The following is a 17,075-nucleotide window of genomic DNA, read 5'->3' as shown; positions in this document are numbered from 1 at the left end:
AAAATAGCAACGCCAACAATGCGCCTGAATACACCTCTTTTTTAGACCAGCACGCCCATGGGCGCACAAATGGGTGCAATGCATTTGCTATTTAAACAACGTGGCGGAGGACGGGAAAATGAGAACTGCACCAGGCTGAAACTAGTAAAAATACTTGCGCCGGGTGTACGACAGGGCCCATAATCTGCTAAATAAAACACAAGCTTACAGTACAGTAAATTATCATCACAAATTAAATGCAGGCGTTTATTTGTAAATGGTTTTAAGAACGCTTTAAAACCTGCAAATGACAGCATAGCATAGAATTTCTATAGATTTTAAGTCCATTATTTAAAAGCAGACCCTTCAAGTGATAAATGTGCTTTGTGTCGTCTTGCAGCACCGCAGTCTAACTGATTCCAATCCTGTTGGATGTCCACATTTCAGTCCTCGTCTTGTGTCACGTCTTTCCCATCACTGTCATCCTGCTGTTGCGTGGCTGGCTGGTTACCGGGGTAATCCAGCAGGGAGATGGGAGTTTCCTTCGCTCCTGTCTGCTCCCTCTCACGTCTGCTGCTCGCTTTAAAGGATACGGTCTGACCTCGAAACATTTGGGCCTGTTGTTGACAGAGCCCCACTTTACTAAGCAGAATAAAGACATCTCCTTGAAAGGCCTTGGTGAAGATGGCGTAGAGGAAAGGGTTGGCGCAGGAGTTCAGTGGGTAAAAGAGCACTAACAGGATTTTGGAGTTTGAAACGGTTATGAGCGGGTGGTCCAACGCAGCCGTCATGGCGTACAGCGATATGGGTGCCATACAGAGAAAGTCAGTGAAGATGAGCACAGCCATCCGTTTAGCGATGCTGGTGTCCTTGTTGGCTGAACGATGGCTGGGGTTGTGCACGGCGCAGTAGATCTTGATGTAACATCCACAGATGACCACGAAAGCAAGGATGTTAAGAACCAGCACGAAAAGGATGTAGACCTGGTCCACAAGCGTCTGGGTGTCCATGGGCAGACATATGCTGACTTTCTGGTAGCTGCTGACACCCACGAGAGGCATGAGGGCCAACAGGAGGCAGAAGACCCAACCCATCACCATGATGATGAAGGCGTGGGACAGACGCAACTTGCGGTCCAGCTGCATGGCGAAGGTGATGGCGTACCAGCGCTCCAGGGTAATCGTGGTCAACGTGTAGACAGACAGCTCACTGGCGAAGACAGAAAAGAACCCAGCCAGGTTGCAACCCGGACCGGTCTGCCAGTCGATCGCATGATTGTAGTATTCAGAACGCGTATGGAGGTCGACTGAAGCGATGAGCAACAGGTAAATGCCCATGCACAGGTCGGCAAAGGCCAGGTGGCACATTAAAAACCTCGAAACTGACAGTTTGTAATGACTGGTGAGCAGCACCAACAGCACGAGCAGGTTTCCCAACACAGCCAGCAAACTGACAAACCATACAGACACTCTCAAAAAGCCGAAACCCATGATGTCCTCGCAAGGGTTGAACTCGTCGGGAGCAGGGTAACAGGCAACCTCCTCTCCCTCCTCGCACACAATGTAGTCGTAACGACTGTCGAACTCATGGCTGGTGTCTTCCTGGGGGTTCTTCAACGTCTCCCCAAAACCCACGTCATCATCTGGGTGCCCACCGAAGAAGGTGTGGTAATGCAGACTGCTGTAGAAGTCCTGGTGGTCATAGGTGTCTCTGAAGAGGGTATCGCCCTGGTCAACTCCAGGTTCCATGCTGCTGCGTAGCCCAGGAATCATAAAAGTGCCCACGGATCTTTTTTGGAGTTGATTATACCTGGCTGTCAGGTTACAAATGATGTCCTCCAAGAACCTGTGGTTTAAAGAACACCTTACCAGAAAATACACCACTACGTGCTAAAAAGACCAACTGTAGTTTTGTTTCTGTACAATTTGATTGTTACAAATGTTACAAACCCTCTTTTCTTCTTCAAGTTCTTGAATGCACAGCAATGGCTGGGGTAGGTCAGGTCTGCTGTAACCAGGTGTCTGAAGGTTTTAATCGGTGGCAGTTTTTTTAGGGTCCAGACGTTCCGAGCGCAGAGTTCTCGAAGCGACTCTAAGCCTCTGGTTGGGAGGGAAGTGATAGCCGATTCTGAAACATCCCTAATGAGAAAAAAAGACATTTCAGAGAACGGTTATACTATAATGCCAGTTGGTTTTATATTCAGGGGAAATTCTCCAGATAGCTTGCCCCCTGTATTTCACATGCTGCATCCTAAACCTGAGATTTGCTATAGCTTACTGAAGCACGAGGAGTGTTCTTTGTCTTTCAAGCTTTTGGTGTCAGAAGGTAAAAGTTTCTTCAAACTTTAATGCATTCAGTAGGTTATGGAGGTGGGGAAACCTTATGTTTTCTAATCGTTGCAGAGATCCAAACGTGGACCATGGATTCGAATAAATGAAAATACAGCTATTGAATTAATGTTCAAAGAGAAATGTTTATCACAGCAAAAAGGTGTAATTCTAGCAACCATTAGCAGGAGTTAAGTGCAGATTCCAACAAGTGATGCCTTGATCTCTGTGCCTTGAAGATGAAATGTGTGTCTTGGAGCATCAGCATACACAAAATAAAATGGATTAACAGACAAAGATCTTAACCCCTGCCGGCGGACATAATTTTCCTCTCTCACACTGAATAAGTACAACAAATAAATATTTATATCTCTATAATTGTTTTCCACTAAAATTACCCAATCTTTACTAAAAGATCATAACAACCTTAGAGGCAAACATATCTATTACATTGTGAACTTGTTGTTGTTTTTCTAAACCGATCTTCCAAAAAGCCTATGTTGTGCAACAAGAGCAGGCTGCTTGTGTCTGATTTTGTCATTTTGAGATGGTTAGCCGGTGACCTCATAGCAATGATTTCACACTGGCCTGAATCCTGAGAGGGTAGCTAAGGGGCCACAATTAAAAACTATGTTTTCAGCTGATCCATATTAGCAGGCAGATAAGCCATATGGTTAGTTCATACAGGCAAACCTGGAAGTATGGGTTTCCACCCACATATTTTTATGTACATTTTGGGTTACTGCATAAAATATTAGATGACAACACCAATATATGAATACAATATGCATTAAAAACTGCCAAAATTGACAGAAGCTTAAAGGCACAATATGTAAGATTTTTGCATCAAAATATCCAAATACCACTGGCACAGTGTCATATATTTTGTTTTTATTTTCATTATCGGAAATACACTGCCTACGTTTACATGCACCCTAATAATGCGATTATAATGGGATTTTGGCAATATTGCGATTACACTTTACCTCATACGAAATAATTCGATCTAAATAAAGTGATTAAGCTCATAATCGCAGTAAGGATAATCAAAGTAACATATGTGGCGTACACCGGTTTTAATCGCAATAAGAAGGCATGTAAACACCTTAATCGCGTTTATGCTGCTCTGACCAAAGTGCGCATGTGCTTCTGTCATGCATCGTAACAATGATGGTAAACATGACAGTCTTTTACCGTCAACACAACTGTCAGCAGTCTCTGCTCTTTATCTTCACACAGAAAAACGCGAACGTGATGACAGCGTACACCACCTTTGCGGATGCATTTTCCATCATATTTCTGTATTCATCACGGTGCCGAATAACCATAAATATGTCCACATAACGGTGTTTTGCATTTTACATTTGACGCAAATATATAAAAACTATAGCAAGTAACACACGCCTACTGTATCGGAGTTCATTGTTTGTGCTGTGTATTATAGAAATTAATTAGACTAATAAAACTTTCATGTAAACCGGAGCAAAGAGGTGTTCTCATATCATGTAAACATGTTACTGCGATTAAGTCCTTACTCAGAATATTGGAAATAATCGCATTATTGGTGTGCATGTAAACGTAGTCAATTTTTAAATCCATAGAAATTGATGAAATGTCTAGAGGTGAATCGTACAGACTGTGCCTTTTCAAGTCATATTTCACATATTATATCCACCTCCACTGCAGATCTAAAATCAGACATGCTTTATAACCAACCATCATTACATCGCACCTGTGCTGGAAGTGCCGTATAAGTTTGGGGGTTTCGTTGGGGTGAAGATTATGACTTAAAAATTCAAAGTTCTTTACTTTGCTCACACAAAGACTGTGTCTCATCATAGAATGTACCACAGATGTTATATGCACCATTCTTCTGGAGCTTCACAGATTGTGGTCATCAACTGCCCTTGTTTGGAAAAGACCTGGTGGTCTTTTTCACTGGATACCTCCAAAATACAACACACTCATTCATGAAACAGTGCAGCGAGTCTTAAGCATGGAAGCATAAAAGCACTAACTACAGACACTGACTCTCAAGTGCTCTTAGAACAAACAAAAGGCACTTACAGGAGCATTGGGCCACTGCTGGTCCCCGCAAACATTCTCTCGTCCAACCGCATCAGCTGTTTATTTCTGTGCAGGTACCTTTGAAGTAAACAAATAAGATGTTTCGACTGTTTGATAATGCATGGTGATGAAATTACTCTTGTTAAATCTCATCTCTATTAACTCCATCATCTTGCTGATTTTGACTTGTTTGATTATAATAGACTTTATAGAAGTGGGCTCTTTTGAGCTGGACCAAAAACACCCACACAGAAAATCGGTATGCCCATTTTCTTTGAAACTTTAAAAAATATTCTAAATAAACGGTATGCTGTATTATAAAAACAGCCACACCGTTAAACCTGTTAATTAAAAACCAATTAAAAATGAAACAAATTAAATCGTGCTGGATGAAATCTCAAATGCAACTCAACAGCCCAGTGAACCTTGCTAAGGGACAACACATCCCCAAGACATTTTACAATCCTAAAATTGAATTTCGCCATTGGATTTTTAGCAGCTGCTTTTCTCTGGTTTAGCAGTCCAACGTAAACACATGCAAAAACATTAGCGAGAAGTCACAATCTAGAGGGGAAAGGGGGCTAACATGAATAATTTCATATCCTGAGCAAAATACTCTTGAGAGCGAGGTTAATGTGAGGGAAACAAGTATCCAGACTTGCGAAACTACAACAATAGTAATGGCCTCTAAGTGTAGAGACATTTGGGAATAATAGTGGTTTTGTTAAAGCTGCAATCTGTACCTTTATCAGTCAGTTATTGAGCAATATACATAAACCATCCGTGTACCACTATTCAGAATGATAAACTAATAATAATGATTTATATTTTGAGCTGTCCGGTCGAAATTTCGCTGGAAAAAAAGTGTTTTATTAACACACGTAAAGATACGCAAGTAAAGTTTTTTTCAAACAGAGATGGTGATAGAGAGGCAAAAGTGACGGATTTCAGCATTAAGGGAATAGTTCACCCAACTAAAAATTCTGTCATCATTTACTTACCCTCAGGTTGTTCCAAACGTGTAATTTTCCAAAAAAACAAAAATATATATACTTTTTAAACATAAATATATGGCTCGCAATGCCTCGGAGGGCCTCCAGGATGCGCATCCACGACTTCACGTTCTCACGTACATAATCAGTGCCCAAGAGTCCGTTCCCGAGTCAAGTCAAGCCCAAGAGTTTGTTCCTGAGTCTAATCAAGCCCAAGAGTCCACCCCTGAGTCTACTTAAGTCCAAGAGCCCATTCCTGAGCCAAGTCCAGTCAACAAGTTTGTTCCGGAGTCTTGTCAAGTCCAAGAGTCTATTCCGCCGAAGCCACCAGGGGCTCCACCTAGACCACCATCTGTGCCACCTGCTGGAAAGTCTACTCCACCCACTCTGCCAGCTCTGCCTCTGCTCTGGTCGCCACCCTCTGTGCTGCCTCCACCACTATGGCCGCCACCCTTTGCTCAGTCAGCTCTGTCTCTGGTCCTGCTCTGGTCACCACCCAATAAAGCTGCTGACTCCACCCTGGCCGCCGCCTCATATTCCATCAGCTTCGGCTCTGCTCTGGTTCTCGCATTCAACTCTGTTGACTCCACCCTGGCCGCGCCTCCAGTTCCTTCAGCTCCGCCTCTGGCTCTGCTCTGGTCCCTGCCTTAAGCTCTGCAAACACGCGTCAATCTCGTCTTCCTTGCTTCACTCATGCGAAAATAATGAACTTTTCCCGCGAGTAATAATGAGTGTGGATCATGATTGTTCATGTTTGGTGTGAACCCAGCATAAAAGTAGGCACTGCAAAAATGTACTGTACATTATGAGAAGGGCATTGAGTCTTTAAAGCGGAAATGAACCATTCGATCAAATGTACATTATTTAGTGAACATATTTCCCTTTCTGTCGGTTTCTCAACGTTGTGTAGAGCCGACAGATGGGGTTCATCCTTGAGTACCAATCGCTTCTGACTACTTAGAAAAGGCCAGTGAAATTGGCGAATGAAATTTGCATGCCGGACTCCGCCCCCGGATATCCGGGTATAAAAGGGAGACAGCGTGCCTCATTCATTCACCTTTTGTTCTTCGGAGCCTTCGCTCATGAATTGCAGACCTTCGCTACTACTTAGCAACACAGACTGCCGGTTCTACGACGTGGTTCAGCGGACTGTCCCTTCCTGCGGCGACTTCCCCTGGGCGTCTCGGCGGTTCCAGAAGTGTTCGAGTTTTTTCTCTAAATTTCTCCAGCGTGGCATGTCCCGCTGTTCTCGTGGGTGCAACACACTCATCGAGGAGGGGGACGGACACGAGGTCTGCTTCCAGTACGCTGGGGCAGCCCTTGTGGATACGTCCTGCCCGCACTGCGGGCGGTTGACGATTCAGACGTTGCATCACGGGTGGCTGTGTTCCCACGGGACTCAGCCACCACCTCGTCTGCTTCCCGTTCCGTGACAGCAGTGGCTACGGCCCTGCCGTCCGCTACGGCGAGCAGCAAGGGTGATATGAGGATTACTGTGAGCGCTAATCCGTCAGCCACCGGCTTGCGGACCGTTCGCACCTCGTCTCACTCGTCTGACCGTTCCCCATGAGACGGTCCCACCGTCTCGTTCCTCAACCACGTATTCGGAAACGGTGCGTGATGATGAGATGTCCCTTGCAGCATCGGAGGGTGACTTACTGGCATCGGACTCCGAAGATTCCTCGGAGCTCCCTCCCTCGGGGGATCGAGCCCAGGAAGAAGCGGACGTCGAAATGTCAGCCATGCTTTCACGGGACACCGGCATTGGGTTGCAGTGCACCGCACTGCCTCTCCCAACATGGTACATGGTACATGGTACCTCGGGTTTGAGAGCGGCTCCAAGCCGCACTCGCCCCCAGTGCCGTGTTTTCCCGGAAGTGCATGAGGAACTTAGTATGACCTGGAACGCCCAATTTCGGCATGTGCACGTCAACTAGTTCCATCGCCCTTTCTTCCCTTGATGGTGGGGTAGCTAGAGGATACGTCGATGTCCCCCAGGGGCTCGACCTAGACTCCCATCCAAAGCATGTAGGTTTTTCGGCATCTTAGGTGTCGAGAGCTTACTCTGCTGCGGGCCAAGTTGTCCCCTCTCTCCACGCTATGGCCATCCTGCAGGTACCTTCAGGCCAAGGCGTTGAGAGAGCTCCACGAGGGTAAGACCGACTCAGGGCTTATGCAGGAACTCCGCGCCGTCACCGACCTCGCTCTACGGGCGACCAAGGTGACCGCGCGGGCCCTGGGTCGGGCGATGTCCACACTTGTGGTCCAGGAGAGACACCTCTGGCTGAACCTTGCACAAATGAGTAATGTTGACAAAGTCCTCTTTCTCGACGCACCTATCTCGCAAGTTTGGTGATACTGTCGAGCCGCAGTTCTCAACAGTAAAGAAGCAGACAGAGGATATAAAGCATATCCTCCCCCGCCGCGATTCGGCCGCCCTCTGGCCGTCGAGATCCCGTGCATAGTCTGCTTCCCAGCAGCCCTGGTCCTCTTCGACGCCTTCCGGTTTCGGTGCCCCCCACGTAGGCGGCCCCCCGGAAGAAGACATCGAAGAGGAGACCACCACCCGTCAGCAGCCGTGGCGGAAGCCGAAGTGGCCCTCATGGGAAGACCCCAGGGAGATCGAGAATACCTTTGGGCCCGACCCCAGCCATTCCATCGCTGGTTGGTTGATCCGGGACGGTTCCTGCCCCGTCCCAACAGCCCACTTCGAAGAGTTTTTCTCTCTCTCTGGGTGTTTATCACAGCCGCTCTCACCCTCTACACTACGGTGTTCGGCAACTCGACGTTGGGTCACGGCGAGACCCAATGTCGAGGATAATCAGCAGCCTAAGCACTCTCAATCGATGGTCAATCAACGGGTTTTACAGCCCGTACTTCATCGTCCCCAAAAAGGGGGTTGCTAGATCTGCGTACCCTGAACAGGCACCTACTCAAGCTGCCGTTCAGGATGTTCACGCAGAAGCGCACCCTGGCATCTATCAGATGTCAAGATTGGTTCATGGCAATCGACCTAAAGGACGCTTACTTTCATGTCTCAATTCTCCCTCGTCATCGCCCGTTCCTACGGTTCGCTTTCGAGGGTCAGGCATATCAGTACAGAGTCCTCCCTTTCGGTCTGTCCCTGTCCCCACGAGTCTTCACGAAGATCGTGGAAGCCGCCCTCACTCCCCTCAGGGAGAGAGGTGTGCGGGTACTAAACTATCTCGACGACTGGCTCATTTGACAAAATGGAACCTCCATGTCTGGCCCCTGGACGGGACAAGGAGATCCTGAGTGGTCTGCCCCCGACGGTGGTAGCTACCATTTCTCAGGCTAGGACACCTGCTACTAGGCAACTGTACGCCTACAAGTGGCACCTCTTCTCGACCTGGTGTGCTTCTCGAGGAGAAGACCCACGGAGTTGTGCGATCGGGTCCGTGCTGTCCTTCCTACAAGAGAGACTCGAGACTAACCTCTCCCCCTCCACACTGAAAGTGTATGTAGCCGCCATTGCTGCTCATCACAACTCAGTTGCTGGAAAGTCTCTAGGGCAGCACGACCTGGTCATTAGATTCCTAAGGGGTGCGAGGAGATGTAACCCGCCTCTTCCGCACTCCATACCCTCTTGGGACCTGGATGTAGCCCTGTCAGGTCTCACCAGGCCCCCTTTCGAGCCCCTAGGGGATTCCTCTCTTCCTCATCTTACGAAGAAGACGGTTCTCCTTTTGGTGCTCGCCTCCATCAAGAGGGTAGGGGATCTACAGGCTTTCTCCGTGTCCCCTGACTGCCTGGAATTCGGACCCAGGGATTCTCACGTTATCCTGAGACCTCGGCCCGGCTACGTGCCCAAGGTTCCCACCGCTCCTTTTCGGGACCAGGTGGTGAACTTACAGGCGCTCCCCACTGGGGAGAAAGACCCAACCCCGTCTGTGTTGTGTCCAGTACGCGCGCTGTGCCTCTACTTAGACCGCACACTGAGTTTCAGGAGCTCGGATCAGCTCTTTGTCTGTTTCGGAGGTCAGCAGCAGGGGAGAGCTGTTTCCAAGCAGAGGTTGGCCCACTGGATTGTGGACGCTGTCAAGGCAGCGTACCAATCCTTAAATATCCCGTGCCCCCTAGGAGTGAGGGCCCACTCCACCCGGGGTGTTGCCTCCTCTTGGGCCTTGGCACGGGGGGCCTCTCTCGCAGACATTTGCAGAGCTGCGGGTTGGGCTACACCCAACACCTTCGCGAGGTTTTACAACCTCCGCGTAGAGCCGGTGTCAGCCCGCGTCCTGCATGGTCACATGTAGGACCGGCAACTGGTAGGGTGTACGCCTGTTCGGTTTTTTCCCCCTCTCTCGAGTGGGTCAGTATACCGATTTAGCCTCCATTCTTTCCCCACTGGGCGAAGAACAGGCACTCCATCCATCACTAAGCAAGCACCCCCTGGGGCGGGCTGGGCAGAGCAGCCCTGCCCCTTAGGCCGGGTTCACCTGAGTTATTCGCTGCATAGCTCTAACCGGACCTAGTGCTACCAGACGTTGCAACTCCCCAGCAGGGCGGTTCCGTCTGATGTATCCTCATGCTGGTTCCCACCTTGGTAACCCATGACCTCCCCGGGTGGACCTCCACCTCGCGGTGTTTCTTCAGCCGCACTTTCTTCCCATGAGTTCTTCCCTATCGGTGAGACCATGTTGGTATCTCCACTATTCTCCTCCCTGCGGTAGGAAGTGGTCTCTGTAGCGCATCCCCCACTTGAGGAAGTAGCGCTTACCCAGTGCCTTACGGTTCCGGGCGGCTTCTCGCTGTTAGAGAAACAAGGCCGCCGCCTGTGAGGCCGAAGGTAGGGGCCTTCCCACCTTTCAAGAAAGCTCTGGGACCCCCTACCTACCCACTGGTAGGTTACAATTTCGCGGTAGCGTTCACGGCTGACACGCCCAGGCCAGTCACCGTCGCTTCGTTGAGATTGTGACAGGGCACAGTGTTATGGCGTTTTCCATTGGAACCCCATCTGTCGGTTCGACACAACGTCGAGAGACCGACAGAAAGGGAACGTCTCGGTTACGTTTGTAACCTCGGTTCCCTGATGGAGGGAACGAGACGTTGTGTCCTCTTGCCACAACACGTGCTGTCCTCTGCAGCAGTCGTGAGAGGTCTCAGGCTCCTCAGAACTAAGGTGAATGAATGATGCACGCCGTCTCCCTTTTATACCCGGATGTCCGGGGCGGAGTCCGGCATGCAAATTTCATTTGCCAATTTTCATTGGCCTTTTCTAAGCAGTCGGAAACGATTGGTTCTCAGGGACGAACCCCATCTGTCGGTTCGACACAATGTCTCGTTCCCTCCATCAGGGAACCGAGGTTACAAACGTAACCGAGATGTTACATCCGTAACCAAGACGTTTTTAACTATTTAACATAATATATTTTTTAAAAACCTTACCAATCCTTTACATCCTGCTCAAGTCGCGCTGGCAAAGTTGATGTATCGGCTTGATCATCTTCATTTTCCGGATCAGATTCGGGCTCGAATTGATAAGGAAAGTACCAATGACATTGTATCACCTGTCAGTACAATTGCTTGGGAACATGATGTTCCGAATATGGTAACAGGCGTTACATTTCCGTCACACGCTTGCAGTATTCGACCAATCACTACGCGCTGGTTAACTGGCCAATCATAGCACACCTTGCTTTTCAGAGTGATGAGCTTTGTAAAAAATCTGCGCGTTTCAGAGAGGCGGGGCAAAGAGGAGATACAAACATGCACGGTATGTGGAAAATACAGCGTTTGCATTACATCTAAAACAAACGATAATTTTCGGTTTAGCCCTGTCATATGACCCCTTTAAATCACACAAATGCATTCGAGTACACTACACCCCAGTTATAAAATAATGAACGTTTTTCTAAGGATAAAAATATGATTTCTTTTCATCACACAAATCTATTTTTGTAAGCACAAGAGTCTACTAACCATTTTACAATGCGTCTATTGAGCCTATTTGAGTTTTTTTCCTTTTGCACCCCATTGTCACTATTATAAAAACTGGGTGAACTGTTACTTTAACAAACAACCAAATTCATGTATTTTGATTATTGTGAAAAATATATTATTGGTGTGAAAATTCTTCATAATAAAGAACCTTACACTGAGTCCAGCCTTGTCCCATTAAAAGCATGATTTTGGATGTTCCTAAAGCCATTACTGTACAGCCTACTGTAAAAAAGAAAGAAAGGAATTAAATGGCTTTGGATAAAAGTGTCTGTCAAATGCATACATGTAAACAAAACACTTGAAAATTTGAATAAAAAAGCTACAAGACTGTTGTGAATCCAGACATTTACCTTCTATTTAAAATGCAAAAATGAAAGCCACACAGTTGAAATCTTTGTATATTCTGGTTGTCAATATTCTTCGATCAAATTAATTACGTGGCATGCAGATTCTTTGATCTAATTAATCACAGTGTCAATATGCCTTGAAGAGACAGTCCACCCAAAACTGAAAATTCTGTCATCATTTACTCACCCTCAAGTTGTTCCTAACCTGTATAAATTTCTTTGTTCTGTTAAACACAAAGAAATATATTTGCAACAATGTTAGCAGTTTTCAGTTCTGGGACATCATTGACTACCATAGTAGAAAAAAATATTGTACTGTATATTATTTTGTTCTGTTGCACAAAACTAAATATTTTGAAGAATTTAAAAAAGCAAACAGTTCTGGTGCACCTTTGAATACAGTTTTAATTTTTCCTACTAGAGCAGTCAATGATGTCCCAGAACTGAAAATGGCTAACATTCCATCAAATATCTTCCTTTGTTTAGCAGAAGAACAAGAACAACCTGAGGGTAAATATATGATGACAGAATTTTTGAACTAGCCCTTTACGTGTAGCTAACATTACACAGTCAATCCATCCCTGTCTGTCAGTATGACAATGTATAAGGATGACAGAAATGTGACACTGGACTTACACTGTCAGAATGTCATTGGTAATACCAAGGAACACATTAGCTGGAATTTCGGCAATGTAGGGATTATCGCTTATCTCTCTGCAAAAGAGCAAAAACAAATGAGGAATCATTTCACAAACACACACATGTAAACCAGCGCTGGAATGCTCCTCACAGCAGGAAGTATGAATCCTCAGCGTGGATGTTGGTCAGATCAGGGAAGATGCTGAGACCCGTGTTGAATAAGCCCCTGTAAACACAACACCTCTCAGGTCACTATTTTACTCATACTGTGCGTTGAGAATATTGTTGATAGAGAATATTGATTTAATCATAACACATTGTATAAAATGACACAAAGCAAATAGCAGAATGTGGCAGGGTTGGGCAAAGTGCAGAAAACTGTCTCCCTTTCAATTCAGATTGTGAACATGAATTCATTATTTACACATTGGTCACAATCAACATCTGTTGTATGGATAATTCATACAGACAAATACTGTAAATGTATTATTAAAAAAAACTAGCGGATGTCAATCAATTTCATTCCAATACTACCGTACATTTAAAAATGTTTAACTCCTGTTTGCAACATCAATTTAATTTCAGGGGCTGAATTAAAAAGGTATTCTCAGTTTAATTCTGAAAGGTGCTCAACCCTTGTGCATGTGTGGACAGTGTTTTGCTCACAAATACTGTAAATTAGGGAGATTCTTAAATGCCTCTGGATGGATGAATGTCAGATTTCTCGTGTTCCTGATCTCTCTTGAAAAAACAGAGAGAAAGATTTCGTAAACATTCAAACACCAAAGATTTTGATAAACATGTAAACACCTGTTGTACTTAATGTTCCATGCATCTCAGCATTTTTTGAAAGATGAACATGAAAGAGGACCTTATTTGCTAAATAGCAGGGCTATTTAAAGACACATGTTATGGTACTGCACAATAAAAGAAAAAAATCAATGGCATGGCATGGCTCTAAAACACTGCTGATGTACAAAGTCATTTGAAAAGCAAGGTTCAACAGTAAGGATTTTTAACGCTTTCCCCATCAGCGTTGTTTAATATAGTTGCCAGCCCAGCGCAAGCACTTTTAATCATTTTCACAAAAATGTCATGGCCCCCAGAATATTTTCTTCTATCAATATATGAACATACAATATGTTGAACAAGAGAACAAGGCGTCTGCTTTAAAACAAACAAAACTTATTGGTATCTTCATATGTTCTTCTCATATGCACCGGAAACAAAGTAAATTGAATTAAACATAAATATTTTCGCAAGACACATTTTGCGAAAAAGTCAAAACTATCAAAGACAGCAGTGTGATAAAGATTCAAGTCTAGTATTCACACTGAAATTTTTAGTAAAACAAAATGTAGTAAAGAAGTGGAACTGAATGCAGGTGTCTCGAGAAAAGTCAAACTTTTTAAATATTTTTTTTACACTCCCTAATTTAAAAATCCCAAGTAGTCCTTGGGGCAAATTAATTAAAGCATACGGTAAATGGTTTTAAAGGGGTTTTAAAGGGGTCATATGGCGTGAACACATGTTTTTCTGTGTCTTTGGTGTGTTATAAGTCGCTCATGCATGTATTAGACATATAAAATTACAAAAATTAAAGTGTCGTAACAAGAGATGCATTCTATGTAAAAGCTAATGCTCACCCAGACCTGCCTGAAACGCCTCGTGTAACCACACCCCCACAAATCCACGTCAGTTCGTGGTATGAGTTGACCCAAATGTATACGCAAGTAAGGTGGGCGTACCAGTCAGTACAATTGAAGAGGAACCTGATGTTCCAAATATGGTTTTGAACCTTAAATCGTGTATACACATTGCATAACATCTAAAACAAACGATAATATTCGTTTGAGCCGTGTCATATGACCCCTTTAAGTAAACTTGCATCGTGCTAAACTTCAATGGGGACAAATCATCGTGATTACAAACTTTTATAACCTTATTTTTCCTTCAGATAACAAGTTAAGAGAGTTAACAGCGAAAATTAATGAAGGAATTTTATTTGACTAAAAATTTTTTTTTACTTTGGCTTACATATGTGTAATCCTCCTCAGGCTGTAGAAAGAATGCTTCTCTAACCTACTCAGAGAGACATCCACGGACAGATAGCTGTGGAAATAATAAATGTGTTAAAAAAATTGCAGTGTTTTTTTTTGTGCTGAAAGTTTATGTACACACATACAAACGTACAAACTTAAATGTTTTGTTTACGAACTGTAATTTATAATCCTGCATAGTGTCACTGTTTTACTGGTGGAATGCTAAAGTTTACTTAAAAAAATGTTCACAATGGAATTCCATCCTAACCATGACAAACTATATATTCTTGGAAAGGTCTAAACCTCTAGAATATAAATCTGACTAGTGTTTGACAAAATACATTATGTAGCTGCAGTAATTGATTCATTTATGACATGATTATTATATGCTGCTAAATGTCACTGTTCCACCAGTGGAACACTGAGGTTTTTTTCAATATTTTGCAATAAACTTACATCCTAATCATGACAAACTATCTAAGGTCTAAGCCTCTAGAATACAAATCTGACCAGTGTTTGACAGTTTGAAGTTGTAAATAGTTTTATTTTTCTAATTTAGGTTTCAGTTTTCTGATATGATTTTTGTTTCTTTTTCCTATTTATATGTTCCTTTTATGATACATTTGTGTTTTATTCATTGGGTTTGTGCATGAGAAAGTAAAAAATTTAAAAAAAAAAGCTTCTCAGTATGTGTTTTGGTGTTTAGGAAGTATGAAGTATTCATGTCCCCCAAGTGGACATTTGCAGTACAGGAGCCACAAGTGTAATATAGATCTAATTTTTTTCATATCAAGCTCAAATTCAGAACACAACTTGGTTACACTTGTGGCTTTGAATTTCTAGCATTTTTTTGGCTGAAACAAATATTTATTTACATAAATATATTTTTATAAATATATATATAGTATATCTCCTCTCCATATATAGTATAATCCTCGCATCTCCAAAACAATTATTTTTCAGGAAATTAAAAAAACTGCATATTTTTTGAGTTATTAAACATTGTATCGTTAAAGTTGGTATTATACCTTATATTGCTATCATATTGTCACGGCCCGGGTCGGGTCGGGGTGATCACCTTCTTGTGGGTTTTGTTTATTGTCGAGCGTGTGGCTGGTGGCCAACTGCACGCTCGGTGTCTACGTCATTCTCTCCGCCCTCGTGTCTCTTTCTAGGATTTACTTTGCACTGTTGATTTTCCACTCAGCTCTCACACTCCTGCCGACACTCATCTCATTAAGACCGCTTGTTCTCGTAATGGCCCCACACCTGTCCACTATTCCCACCTCGTTTTGTTCCCTTTATAATTCCTCTGTGTCTCTCGTCTAGTGTCTGACCATTGCATGTTGTGTAGCCAGTTTCAGACTGACCCAGGTGTAGCTGCGGCTCGCCTGTAGTTTTGTATATCTTGCTAGACCTAGTCTTAGCCTAGCCTCTGTCCTAGCCACAGTTCTAGTCCTAGCGCTTACCTCAATCCTAGTTATTTGGACTTACTTCCCCACGACCTCAGAGCACTCTAGCTTTCGTCCTGTTTCCTTCACTCTCCGTGGCTTGCTTCCTGTCTCCACAGCTTCCTTTGGCATCCCGGAAGGCGACTCTCTTCACCACCCGGCTCTACGCAGTGATCATTCACGCCGCGTATCCCACGGGCACGGACTTCCCTCACCTCGGGAGGCTTGAGTCGAGATTACTCCTCGCACCCCAGTTACAGTCACTTTCGCCCTGCGGTGGACCTACTACGCCCTTCGGGATCTTCTTGTCCAGTGGACTCTTCTCTCCAGACCCACGGTCTGGAGTGGTCGCTGTTTGGTGTTGTGGATTATTGACTCTGACTCTTTCTCAATAAACACTTTGTTCACCCCGCACTTGGGTCTCCTGTTTGTGAGTCGACCATGACACATATACTGTTGTGTACCAACATTAACACAACATTTCCCCAAAACCATGTTTAATCGGAGATACGAGGTTTATGACTTGGGAGCAGGGAGATACGAGATTACGCTGTCATTGATAAGAATGGTACGGACACAGATGTCGTTGCTGCCAGCAGTGTTCATCAAAGTCTGCGGTCGCGTTGAGCCTTTTGACAAGAGACGAGGCTTTAAGAGCTAAGGAAAGCTAATGATTGTGGTTACATACATCTTCCTAAACTCTATTTTAAACGTTAGAGCTATGAGTGATGCAAAATAAAACGTTAAACAGGCTGTCTAATATAGGCGGAAATTAATCTGCACGCAAATAAAGTCGGCGGTTGCGTTGAGCCTCTTGACAAGAGAAAAGGCTTCAATCGTTAACCAAAGCTAACGACTGTGTTTACATACATCTTCCTAAACTCTATTTTAAAGGTTTAAGAACTATAAGTGATGTAATACAAAAAACGATGAGCTGACTAGGCTGTCGCAAACTTACCTTCGTGGCTCACAGGCTTCCTTCTGCACCGAAGCATTACAGCTATCGATTTTTAACAAAACAGGCCTACTGAAATGTATCTAACCTAGCTATTTTCACTCGTTATTGTCTAAAAAACTTTCAATCAGGAGACGTAATGCCGAGAAGCTCCCGCGGAGTGAAGAAGAGGTGGAGTTACGAGACTTCTCAGACAGTTGACGTGTTCAATGGAGTTATGAGATTTGCTCTCAAGCTATTTTCAACACTTTAGATCAGTTAATAATTTGTAAAAATAACAGACCCACATGGGGACTGACCAATAGCATTGATTTG

General features: G+C 44.5%; 1 protein-coding gene across 1 annotated transcript in view; it reads right to left on the bottom strand.

The window, feature by feature from the left end:
* Positions 1-267: 267 nt before the first annotated feature.
* The window catches only part of tshr (thyroid stimulating hormone receptor), a 38,010-nt gene continuing 21,202 nt past the window's right edge, over positions 268-17,075 (bottom strand). The window contains exons 3-10 of the mRNA XM_057353691.1: positions 14,350-14,424; positions 12,979-13,053; positions 12,464-12,538; positions 12,310-12,387; positions 11,480-11,548; positions 4,374-4,451; positions 1,929-2,117; positions 268-1,824 (exon numbers count right to left, since the gene is read on the bottom strand). Coding sequence (XP_057209674.1) covers positions 423-1,824; positions 1,929-2,117; positions 4,374-4,451; positions 11,480-11,548; positions 12,310-12,387; positions 12,464-12,538; positions 12,979-13,053; positions 14,350-14,424 — 2,041 coding nt within the window. The 3' untranslated portion in view covers positions 268-422. The remainder of the gene's footprint in view (positions 1,825-1,928; positions 2,118-4,373; positions 4,452-11,479; positions 11,549-12,309; positions 12,388-12,463; positions 12,539-12,978; positions 13,054-14,349; positions 14,425-17,075) is intronic.

Source organism: Triplophysa rosa, linkage group LG15, assembly GCF_024868665.1.
Source record: "Triplophysa rosa linkage group LG15, Trosa_1v2, whole genome shotgun sequence".
NCBI lineage: Eukaryota > Metazoa > Chordata > Actinopteri > Cypriniformes > Nemacheilidae > Triplophysa > Triplophysa rosa.
This window is presented reverse-complemented; position numbering and strand designations above follow the sequence as displayed.